Genomic DNA, 12,401 nt, shown 5'->3' on the forward strand with positions numbered 1-12,401 from the left:
GAACATCTATGGCAACTGCCATTGTCTCCGGTGTTGCTACATTTGTTAAATCATTTCACCCAACTTGGTCATCAAGCGCTATAAAATCGGCAGTCATGACAACTGGTAAATTTTACATGATTTTTTTCGTATGGTTATTTAAATCTTTTGAAATTAAAGGCAATATATATATATAATATGCAACGATCCAAATGAATGTGAGGAACACATGTGATATCCATAGAATTGGCTCGGGACTTGTGAATCCTACCAAAGCAATTCATCTAGGCCTTGTTTATGAAATAAAGTCAGAAGAATATTCATCTTGCTTCGCTCCAATCCCTTACCCTCACACGCATTGTAAAAGCTTTTTCCTTGTCATTGTCAAAGCACAATACAATAGGATTCACCTTAATTTCAACCGCGTCAGGACTTGTAACTTCAAGAAAATAAGTTGAAACTTCTGTGTCTCTTCTCCCAACATGCTTTACATGACTCTTAAACACCCGAATTGGTTTTGTTTCTCAGATTAAAGCTCTGAAAGATGGGTAGTTTAAGTTCCGTATACCAGACAAATAATCTTCTAGTTTTATTTCATAAACAAGGCCTGGATGATTTGCTTTGGTAGGATTCACAAGTCCCGAGCCAATTCTATGGATATCGCATGTAGTTTTCTGTGTGCCGCAGCCACTCCATGAACTATTAGTATTCGGCCTTGTGGAGTTCATGCACTGCCTAGGGTAAGGGAAGATTTATTAATCTGATCGGCTAAGGGTGTATTGCAGCCACTCAATGAACTATTCGCATTCGGCTTTTTGGAGTGAAAATTACCTAATTATCTAATCAATAAGTATACATGAATGTTTTATCCAAAATAGCAAAAAACAATACCATTCATCAATAACAAAATTTAGCACAAATAATAGCAAAGTACAAAAGGAATTTTCATTAAGTAAATTGGGCACAAATTGTAGCCATTTTACATATGAAAACTACTAAACAAAAAGCTACAAGTTTGCAGGGAAATGCCTAGCTAAAAACTTAAAAACTGTAGCCAAACATTTAACTACTAAACAAAAAGCGGTAACATTACATTCAAAATCTTTAAATAAAAATAACTACTGTCGCCCTAACCAATCATCGGAGTCAGACTCTAGCGGCTCAACATCCACTTGCTCGTATGGAATCGGCATAGCCAATGTTACATTAGCAGCAGCAAGGGCCTTGAGCCAGCCGTGTTTGAATCCCCGATTCTCGAATTTGGGGACTTGTTCCACGTAATTGTCGAGGGCAGCACTTTGCCCAGCCTCATAAGCTTTTGAAGCCTCAGAATCGGCTACCTCATTCACCGCCTTCGATTCTGCCAAGTCCATCTCAAGTTTGGCGATCGCCTCTTGGGCTGACTTGAGCGCAGCTTCATTTGCATCCGCCCTCTGCTCTGTAGCCAATCTGAGTTGGTCTGCATTTAAGGCCCTCTCCATCTCGGCCTCGGCTCTCGCACCTTCCATCTGTGCCCTCATAGCTTCGAACTCGGCCCTACTCCTCTGGCCCTCAACTTCCGTCTGTAAGCGGCCAAGCTGTTTGACGGCATCATGATGGCAACGGCCTAGCTCGGCTATCCTGCCGACTATCTGTAAAACAGGAGATTAAAACCAAAATGGTATTTGTATAAAATGAAAAGACAAAGTCAAGATATATACCAAAAGAGTCGATTGAGCGGCTAAGGCTATTGCAACCAGATCCGGCTCCGCCTTGAAAGCCACCCTGTCTGTCGGCAATGAAATGGACGTAGCCATGCTCAACGCCACGGTTAGGTCTTTAATAGCCGACGCGTTAGAGGAGATCGGCGTGTTTTTTATCTTCGGTTGAATGATAAAAGGCACAACCACATCTGATTCCTCTAAATGAGGCCATTTGTCGGCATGATTTTCTTCTGAGTGGGCCTCGACCTCAGCAAGATGCTTTTCTACCCTTTACTCAGCCTCTAGATTGGCCTGCACAACAACTTCAAACTCGGCACTTCGATTTTTTGCCGTTTCCTCCTCAATAACAGGCAAGGGGGGCTGAGATTCAGCAATTGGCAGGGAGGGCTGAGATTTGGCGACAGGTGGCTCTTCTGATCGAATGGCCTCTGCCCTTCGTTGCGCGGCCAACCTTTCTGCGTTTTTCTATTTGGCAAGTTGTGTAAGGTTTAACCCAGCCATGTCTTCGGAATATGATCCGAACAAGTCCTCTAGACCGTTAAAAACGTCGTCAAATGGAAGGTTCCCTCGGCGATCGCTACTTCCTCCCGCTCCGAATCGGACCCCTCGAAACCAATTTGCCGCAAGTTTTTGAAGTCGGTCAGAATAAGAGCGGTAAGAGACTCTTCACCCTTCGGAATTGGGATGTTTTCTACCGCCGAGAAAGTCGTATACGTCGGCTCATATCGAAGCAGAACGTGGGCCGCCCTCCCCTGTTTTTGAAGACTCGGACAGTCGAAATATTTTAGCGTGACTTTGATCTCTGAAAGAACAGCGTCGTCGGTTGGGGTCAGGACTTTCTTTAAATTGTTTCCTGCACAAGCAAAACCATTAGGTCTCGAAAGTGAAGCTTTACAAATATAACAAAGGAAAAATAAACACAAGAGGTTATATGGCCACCTGGTTCGCCCCTCCGCCTAGGAATAGGATCGAAGCAATCCTCGCTTTCGCCGAATTCCCAGTTACCTTAGACAACGACCATAACGCCATCAACTCACTTCCCAGAGCTGGAAAGCATAGTCATTAGTTGATGGTCGGTGTCCTTGGCCCTAAGGAAATAACGTCCGTGCCGACCAGAAGACTTGGCCAAGGCATAACAATATCGAATAGTAGGAATGCCGAGGTTAATCTTAAGGCGATGGTTTAGCTCTATAATCCCCATTATGATTCTAAAAAGGTTGACATTGGGTTGGGAAGGGATTAGACCCCAATGGCAGAGCACAACCCTAAGGAATGGATGAAGGGGGAATCAGACTCCACTCTCTGCGATTGATAGGAGAGGGAAGGCGATCGTGGTTTCATCAGCCCTCTCCATATCGAGGGTGCCGTCTGTCACGAGTGACAGACGGACGTCATCAGGAATGGAAAAATGGCGTCGGAAGCCAGATATTCGATCCGAGTAGAGGAGATCTTTCAAATGTTTTGCCATTTTCTTCAGTTTATAGGTATATTCTAAACCAAAAACAAACCAGGAAAAAGGATTTAGAGCAGAGAGGGAGAGAACTTACAAGAGACGAAGAGGATAGTGAAGGAAAGGAAGTTGTAGAGATAATTCGGAAGGCAGTCCAACAACAAGTATCTAAAAGTGTGTATGTATTTGAAAAGACGTCAAAATTTTAAATCATAATAAATAAGAGTGTACGAAGGGGCGAGAAGTTGAAATGATAACCGAGAAGCGTGTGCTTAGACATCTGCATTGGAATGAGGTCAGCCGCCGAATTTCGGCTCCGACTTTTCGAGTTCGAAACCAAACACTCTAACCAACTGTCATTAGTGGAGTGCTTGGGGGGCAATTGTGGGGGCCGAATAATGGGAGTCGTAAAGAGGCCGAATAATGGGAGTCGTAAAGTTAGAATATATATATAGTATTCGGTTTCGTCCTGTATATTCAAATCCTACCCTATTCGGTCAAATGGCCGGTTGGGCAAAGGGCCGAGTGAAAAGCAGTTTGCTACAAAAGGAGCCGAATGACGAACTGAAGGTGGGCCCAACCCCGAGGCCCAAGAAAGAAAAGATATAAATAGAAGAATATTAGCCAGAAAGAGAGGTGTGAGAACCATTACGTTTAAATTAAAATACAAGTAATTTTGAGTGTAGAGACTGACTTATCCGTCGAAGTGCTAATTCCGGCACCTCCGACCGGAGTGTTTATTCCTTTTCAGGTGACTAGCAGAGGATCACGAACGTCCCCCAAGATCAGAAGAATATTTTCAAACCACTTCTCCACAGATACTAATTAATTTTATAATGGAAAAAATTGTTACAATATTACTTCCATTACAATTTTATCAAATGTATCAACTTTTATATTAGTTGATACTAATTAATACTAATTATATTAACTTTTATTAATGAAATAATGTTTTCAAATTAAAACTGAAAAAAATGATAAAATTATCATTTTTATATCATATAAGGGCAAAAAAGATAATAACACAGTAAAAAGTTATTTCATAACTTATTAACCAAATACTACTCTGCTGCTTAAATCCATAATCACACAGCTGCACCAAATAGATAAACAGTTTATATTCACAGTTATAAGTTATAATTTATAATCACTTTCCCACAGCTCTACCAAGCGAGCCCAATAAGTGCTCTAACTTTTCATTTTATTTTGCCTACTAAATTATAGAGAGCCAGAGGAAAGAGATTGTGAGAAAACTCAAGAAGAAATTTAGAACAACTTCGAGAGGGATTTTGAAAATATAAACCCAAGGCAAGATATCTAATGCTCTTTGTTAAATTCTTGCCTTCTAATTCATCTACTTTGGTTTCCATAACTTAGAATATAGAAATAATGTAATAAAATCCTAAAATAGAACCATAGGTGGTTATATTATATTCACGTGAAGTTTTGAGAAATCTTAAAATGAGACCTTAAGTTGCTAAACACTTGCCAACTATGACTACCTTTTGATATGGTTTTTTTGTCTCTCTCTCTCTCTCTCTCTCTCAGCACTTACTATATTTTCAAAAATTAGCTATATGTTCATCGTTGTGGAAATCATGTCACTTGTTTTAAATCCCAAAGTTTGTTTCTTGCTATCAACACTGGAAATGGATTTTATACTATTGCTACACTATTGTGCTTTTACTAAATAATTCTTTATGGCAAGTGAAGCCTCTCCAGGATATAGGCCATGTTTGTTTGGGCGGATTGGATTGGATTGGATTAGCATTCCTAGGACTATTAGTCCTAGGACTATGAATCCTTTGGATTGTGTATCCTATCCTATGTTTGGATTGAGTTAGGATTATAAGGAAGGATTAATAAAATATTATCCAATCCGATGTTTGTTTAAGGAGATTTGAATGGATAGGACATGACAAGATGTGGGACATCCAATATATTGACCATGATACCCCTATAAAATTTAACCCATTTTTTTAATAGAAAAAATAAAAAATAATTCAACTATAAAATTTATATATACATAAGCAACCATTTTAAAAAATACACTACTATTTTAATCATCTAATCATTCATTGTTCAAATTCAAAAAAGTATTTATTTGAACAAAATTTAACCCCCACTTATTTTTTAATAGAAAAAATCAAAAATCAGTCAACTATAAAATTCATATATACACAAGTAATCATTAAAAATATGCCCTGTTATTTTAATCATTCAACCATTCACTGCCCAAATTCAAAAAGGCATTTATTTAAACAAAATTTAACTCTTTTTTTTCGAACAAAAAAATATCAAAAATCATTCAACTATGAAATTGTAGAAATATAAATCTACCATTCATCGTTTCAAAATAAGCATTCCAAGTAGCATATTGCAACATGAAGTAGCAAAATATGAGTAGTTCAACAAAAAAAAGTAGCAAAAAGTCAAGTCCTTATTACATGCATTAGAGTAATAAAAAAAACTAAGTATGTAGAAGGACATAAAAGAGCCACGAGTCTATCATGGAGCACTCCTACGTAGCAACCTCATCACCCACCTTAGTTTGTCATCATGTGTCAAGCTGAAGAACATGTCGAGCTTTTGAGCACTTTGTGATATGATCTCACAAGCATCTAGCCTTTCATCAAGAGCAATTGGCAACTTAATGAGTTCATCATTCAAACTTGCCCATTTAGATGCGAGATCATGTTCATAACCCATTCTTCGACCAATGAAATCCAACTTTTCATTGGTGGCAGAAAATACCTCACCCAACTTGTTAGCAATCATAGACAACCCTTCCACTACATCATCATTGCCTCTAGGCCTCTTCTTGTTGTCATTCTTTTTTGTAGAACTTTCAGGTGGTCGTTGACTTGATGAGCTGGAGCAATTTATTCCCTCGCCGATATGACTACTAATACCCATATGTTCAAGAAATGTGCCATCATCTGCAAGACTATTGAACAACAATTCTTCCTCAGCATTTATAGCATCAACTGCATCAGCAGGCCCTTCAGCAAACTCCCCCGTAGCTCGATCCTTACCAAATATGTGGATCCATGAGTCGAAATACGGAAAACTTTTGTTTCGTAGATTTTCGCATCGCTCTCTCTCTACAATAACTAATTTCAATTAATATCTCCAACTTAAGATTAAAGAAAAATGAATTAAAAAATTAATAACTTATACAAAGTAACTTAAAAGAAAGTATTTTACCCGAACATATGCTTCCCAGACACTATCACTCTCAACATCAATTCTTTTTTCGGTGTCATTCCATCCAAAACCACTAGTACCAAGCATTCCTGCTACACAGTTGTAGTGCTTCTTCCATATCTTTATCTTTGATTCGATGTGGGGAGTGCCGCGAAGGTTTGTCCCGGGTAGCATCTCCAACAATTTCTCTTCTAATTTCATAAGGTAGCCGGCCTTGAAGGCATTGTCCTGTTTCATTCCATTGTTGACAATGTGCATCAAGGCATTAACAAGGCATTGCTCTTCTCGTGGGCTCCACAATCGCCTTGGTTTTGACGGATCAACTTTCTCTTTTACTTTTTTACGAGAACTAGACACTTCACTATCCATGCCTAGCAAAGAAGAACAAAGAAAAGTGTGCATGTTAGTCTCCATTATATGATTATCAACCTGTTAATGTTCCAAAACAAGTCAATACATAAATGGATTTAATAATCAAAAAATTTCATACCCATACATGCATGTAACAAATCCATGAGACAAAAATATCGTCACTTAAAAAATATGCAATCACCAACAAAAACCATACAATTTTTGCAAAACATGGTTCAACATCCACAAGCTAATACAAGTTCCAAGTACAAATCAAATGAAACTACATCATACTTGTAATAAGTACTTTTACAAATATTGAAACTATCATTTTCATGCCTCCCTACTAGCCAACCAATTGTTATATAGTTGCATTGCAAGTGTATCCCGCCACCCAGTCCACTCATTAGATGTCTCAACGGTGTCAACAAAATCATCTCCCAATTAAGGTTGATCTTCTATGTCATTATTTAGCCTCTCTTCTATTGGGTCAACCGGCATCTCTCGACGAATGAGGTTGTGTAACAAACAACATGCTGTGATAATACGGTTTTGAGTTCTAATGGGGTAGTATGATGCACAACGAAGTATTGCCCATCTTATTTTCAACAAACCAAAACACCTTTCTATGACATTTCGAGCTGATGCATGTTTCATATTAAAAAATTCTTGATAACTAGTTGGAGTGGCCCCTGCTCGCCAAACAGACAAATGGTATCGTTGGCCTCGATAAGGTGCTAGGAATCCTTGTCCATTTGTATACCCGGCATCTACTAGGTAGTAGTACCCTGTATGAGATGTTATATATTAGAATCTATTATTAAATAAAACTTAGTAATTCCATCAAGCAAAGTTAATTATTTATTAATTACCAGTTGGAATTCTTAAGCCATTGGGTCGATTAATCGCATCCCTCAAAACCCTAGAGTCTGCAGCTGACCCTTCCCACCCCGGCAACACATATATGAAGTTCATGTCCTGAGAGCAAACTCCTAGAACTTAAGTTTTTGTACTTTCAAGTCATGTGCCAAGACGTAGAGGAACAAGGCCATCTTCTCTTCTAAGGTAACATGCTTTGAATGCCCCAACCCGCCTATTGTACGAACCATATGGCATAACGTCATAAAACAACGCCTATCCATACGAAGTTGTTCAATGCATGTAATGTCGCTTTCTCTCACTAGCCGATTAATGTGGTCCATTTGTTCTTGCAATCGATTGGGCCCTCGAATAACGGTACGAGGATACTTATGAATGTACCTCTTCAAGACAATTTCAATGGCAATATATGCTACAACGCATAAGGTGTACAATTCTTGCATTACAACTTGCAACACTACGTATAGCTCAAGCTCCTCATTACTCTCATTTCCAAAACCATCGAAATTGTACTCCATCTATGCAAATAGTGATGCACATCAATATATTAGAGTACAAGAAAACTTCATAATTCCAAAAAAAAAAAAATTAACAAAACAAAAAAAAAAAAATAATAATGTAGAACATATGAGCATAATAATCTCTATAAATATATTCTTAAATTGGGATTCATTAGTAACTCAATTCATTAGTAATATAATAAGCCTAGTTTTTCCCTTTTGATTGTCCTTGTGTTCATTATTGTATTTCACCGCAGTGATCCTAAAACAATGGTTATGATTACTTGTTAGCATAGACATATAACCATAAATATCAAATAAGTTTGACAAAGTTCTTCACAACCAATTTAGTGATGTTGCCAACAGGATGTTACTAAACAAAATTGACAACACCAAAGTTAAACTTCTTGTTCAAAAGTGTGTCTATCCAACAGTTAATCAAATTCACATTTAAGAAACCAGAAATGCTACCATATGCAAAGTTCTCCAATTACCAATTGACATTACTCAAGTTAGCCTAAATTGAGCACCAACATTTAAGAAACCAGAAATGCTACCATATGTTATGTATATACTTCTCATTTTATTAGACCATAATGAACCTAAGTTTTATTAGAGGTCATGCAATGTATCCTCCATTTGTAGAATATTGAACCTAAGTTTTCTCAAAAGAAGACATGTAAAGAAAATGGGCTACACAAAAGGAAGGGGTTCAAAGGGTTTTCAAGTGTTAGAGAAATTTTTGCAATATTCTTCATCAATGGACATGACATGATCTTTTCGATTGGGTTTGTTTGTGACGTACCTTTTTAGGTATAAAAAAGTCTACTACGCGTATAGAAATTTCTATGTACAAAATGCATTAATGAGAATAAAGAAAATCATATTTGTATTACATTCTGTGAATTTTTTTTTTTTTTTTTTTTGGTTTGCACCTAACATAGTTGTTTAGGTATTCCTATGGAATCTGAGTACTTTTTACTTACATTTGGAGGAAGCAAGGGCATGTTGAATGCATGAAAGAGGTTTGTTTAACAGTACCTCTCTGGCCCACGGTGTAGGTGTGTGAGTGCAAAAAATTTCAAGACCCATATAACTCATTTAATATATAGTTGCCTGCAATTTTCATTATTGAGTTGTTAATAAAGAAATAATATTCACACTCTTTTTACTCTCTAATGTTCTTTTTTTTTTTTTTTGGTTATTTTATTTCCAACAGAAAGAAAGTCAGAATATTATTTCTCTGATAATAAAAGATAATTATATATATAGTTTTGCCCAAGAAGTGTATAAATGCCATCAACACTACATTCTATCTACATTTAAATTATATATATAGGCAGAATATTATTTCTCTGTTGATCAATTGATTTAGTTACTGCAGAGACAATTTAAATTAATGAGAGAGAAGAAAAAATAATGATTGAACTACAAAACAGAAACAGCAGACATGGCTATACGAAAATAATGAAGGTAAAAATATATTCTTACTAACTCAATTCATTAGTAATATAATAATCAATAACACTATCAAATTAATTCTAAGGAGGGAAGTGTTGCTGATTTTCTTTCAAGAAGCAATTTGGCTGGATGGTTTGGTTTAATAGAATTGCAACTAGTGATATGTTTTTAAGGAGAAATATAAGAGTAAATCAAATTGTTTTGTTTTGTGAAACAGAAAGTGAAGCAGATAATTATTTAACGGAGGGCGAAGCAGACATGGCTATGCGAACAGCTTCTAAGTCCAGACTGGTTTTTACATCAATATATTTCTTTTTGCTAATTTAAAAAAAAATAAAATAAATCCAAGTCCAATTAATTTGTATCGATAAAAAGAAAACAGAAAAATAGAAGAAGCTAAGTCCAGTTTTAAATCCATTCAAATCAATAAAAATTCCTACCCTATCTATCAGCAATTTCCATGTATGAACACAGAGGATTTAACACAGAGGATCTATCATTTCACAGAGGATTCAACACAGAGGATCTAACACAGAGGATTTATGAACACAGAGGATTTAACACAGAGGATCTATCAGCAAATTCCTACCCTATCTATCAGCAATTTTCATGTCATGAAAATGAAAAGGCTATCAGCAATTTCCATGTATGAACACAGAGGATTTAACATTTCAAACCCCAAGGACACTCAGCACTGATGACAGTTACCAACGTATTATAGCATTCAACTTTGTCATCCAATAGCAAGCAACATAGTCCAAACTTTGCCTAATCTGAGATTTCAATATGAACTCACAATCAACAATATGAACTCACAATCAACAAATCTGAGATTTCAACAAATCTGAGATTTCAATATGAACTCACAATCAATAAATCTGAGATTTCAATGTGAGTGAAAAACTCATAACCCTAGATATGGATCTATGAAGATGAAGAGAGAGAAAGAGCAATAATGTAAAACAAAGATTCATAGCAAATCAAACCATGTAATAGCACCTTAATTCAAACCGAACATCAACGGGAAAAAAAAAAAAATTACTCACTGAAATTTGTTGAGATCAACGAATCAACAAATGGTGGATCCAAATCGATGAACAGTTGCTCTAGATTTGTAAATGGTGGCTCCAAATCGGTGATCAGTCTCGGCGATGAACTTTGAAGACTCTCATCCCATCACAGCAATGTCGAAGAAGTGAAGGTTGCGATGTCGAAGAAGTGAAGTTTGTAGAATAAAATAATCAACAAATATGATATATAGTGAGGGTTAATTTGGTCATTTGAAGAGTTAATCCAGACTTTGGCTAATCCCCCAATTTATATCCCACCCCTCTTTGTGGGATTGAATAATCCATCAAATGTGGGACATCATATCCGAAAGGATTGTTAATCCGTACTTTAATTTTTTAACCAAACATCGGATTAATAATTTTCTTGGATTATTAATCTAATCCTAAGTCTATATCCATCCAAACAAACCTGACCTTAGACTATTCACTGATCTTAGACTATTCACTTGTTCCCAATCGATCTGCTATTTGAAATTGACCGAGTCGACGTATTCAATTTGACAATTTGTTTGGTTGGTCTCAAACTATGATTCTAGTTCAAACAAAACTCACATTCAAACTTATTTTCAACTCAAAACAAAGAAGAAAGATAAAAAAAATATATATATTGAAACATATAAAATTCAAGTATGCACACAAATCTAAGAGAAAAATGGAGGTTAATAATTCATCAAATTAATTAATAATTTTTAATAATATAATAAATTTATTTTAATTAATAATTCAAATAATTTTATTATTATATAAAAGAGTAGTTAATAATTTTATTTTTTAATTAATTTTATTAAATAAAAATAATAATAAAAGAGTATTTATAATTTTTAAATTATAAAAAAACAATTAATATTTTAAGTAAATAGTATATTTGCAATTTAATAAACAAATTTCTACAAAAGGCACAGATGCACAAGCCACTTGGAAATTAAAAATGCAAGAGTGCTATAGTTGCCCGGTTGTCGCCTGGCAAAAGTCCACAAGCCACTTGGGAATTAAAAATGCAAAAGTTCACAAGCCACTTGAAAATTAAAAATGCAAAAGTAGTATACAATGTATTTGCTTTTAATTTTTTAGAAATTAATTTTTTTTTAGTGAATAGTTTTAAATTTTTGAGTAATTTTTTTTTTATATTTTTAGATATACCTTACTTAAATATATCTAAATAATAAAATATTTTAATAACTTAATAAATACACAAAAATATGAAAAATATACTAAATTTTCATATTTTTTTTATATATTTTGATATTAAGTGAATTTTTTAAATATTTTTTCACAAATATTATATATTTTAATTGTATTTATGTTAAGTATGTTTAAAAATTTAAAAATTACTTAAAATATTAAAAAAATCAATGAAAATAAAAATATATGAAAAACAAAAAAAGTAAGAAAGCGTTTGGTTTAATCTTCAAAACTCAATTCTGTTTTCAAATAATGCTTTGAATCAAAATTTATAACCAAACAAATTCTTAAAATATAATTCAACATTACCTTCAAAATTCATTTTTTTTATTATTATTAATCAATTAATCAATCATTTTTTCTCTCTCATCTCACTTCTCTCCTCTCCTATTCTCTTACATTCTATACATCAATTAATTAAAAAAAAATATACAAATCATCCCAAAACTATTTTTAAAACTTATAATCAAATATTTTTTTTTTCAAATCATGATTCAAAAATTCAAAACTCAAACTATAATTTCACATTTAGGTCTCGTTTGGGAACTATCCTTTTTAGTCAAAAAATTATTAAATTAGCCAAAAAAACTAACAATCCATACCAAAAAGTCAAAGATTC

The 12,401-nt window shown here is 34.9% G+C and overlaps 1 protein-coding gene and 1 long non-coding RNA gene across 2 annotated transcripts; both read right to left on the minus strand.

The window, feature by feature from the left end:
• Window positions 1–5,452: 5,452 nt before the first annotated feature.
• LOC114303712 (uncharacterized) lies at window positions 5,453–10,667 on the minus strand. Its single transcript, XM_082890924.1, has 3 exons — window positions 10,577–10,667; window positions 6,340–6,710; window positions 5,453–6,236 (listed from the first exon to the last, which is right to left on the minus strand). The coding sequence occupies exons 2-3, from the start codon at window positions 6,706–6,708 to the stop codon at window positions 6,108–6,110; spliced, it is 498 nt and encodes a 165-aa protein (XP_082747050.1). The 5' UTR covers window positions 6,709–6,710; window positions 10,577–10,667; the 3' UTR covers window positions 5,453–6,107.
• On the minus strand, window positions 6,854–7,689 carry LOC145800985 (uncharacterized). Its single transcript, XR_014341731.1, has 2 exons — window positions 7,563–7,689; window positions 6,854–7,478 (listed from the first exon to the last, which is right to left on the minus strand). It is a non-coding gene; the product is annotated as an uncharacterized LOC145800985 (long non-coding RNA).
• Window positions 10,668–12,401: the final 1,734 nt, after the last annotated feature.

Source organism: Camellia sinensis, chromosome 10, assembly GCF_055761805.1.
Source record: "Camellia sinensis isolate YWXY chromosome 10, ASM5576180v1, whole genome shotgun sequence".
Lineage (NCBI taxonomy): Eukaryota > Viridiplantae > Streptophyta > Magnoliopsida > Ericales > Theaceae > Camellia > Camellia sinensis.

What these genes read in the sequence shown, in the direction of transcription:
- LOC114303712 (XM_082890924.1), bottom strand. Translation starts at nt 6,708, where the DNA reads ATGGATAGTGAAGTGTCTAGTTCTCGTAAAAAAGTAAAAGAGAAAGTT. An exon ending in TCTGGGAAGCATATGTTCGG is followed by an intron (nt 6,237 to 6,339) that starts GTAAAATACTTT and finishes TAGTTATTGTAG; the next exon opens with AGAGAGAGCGATGCGAAAAT.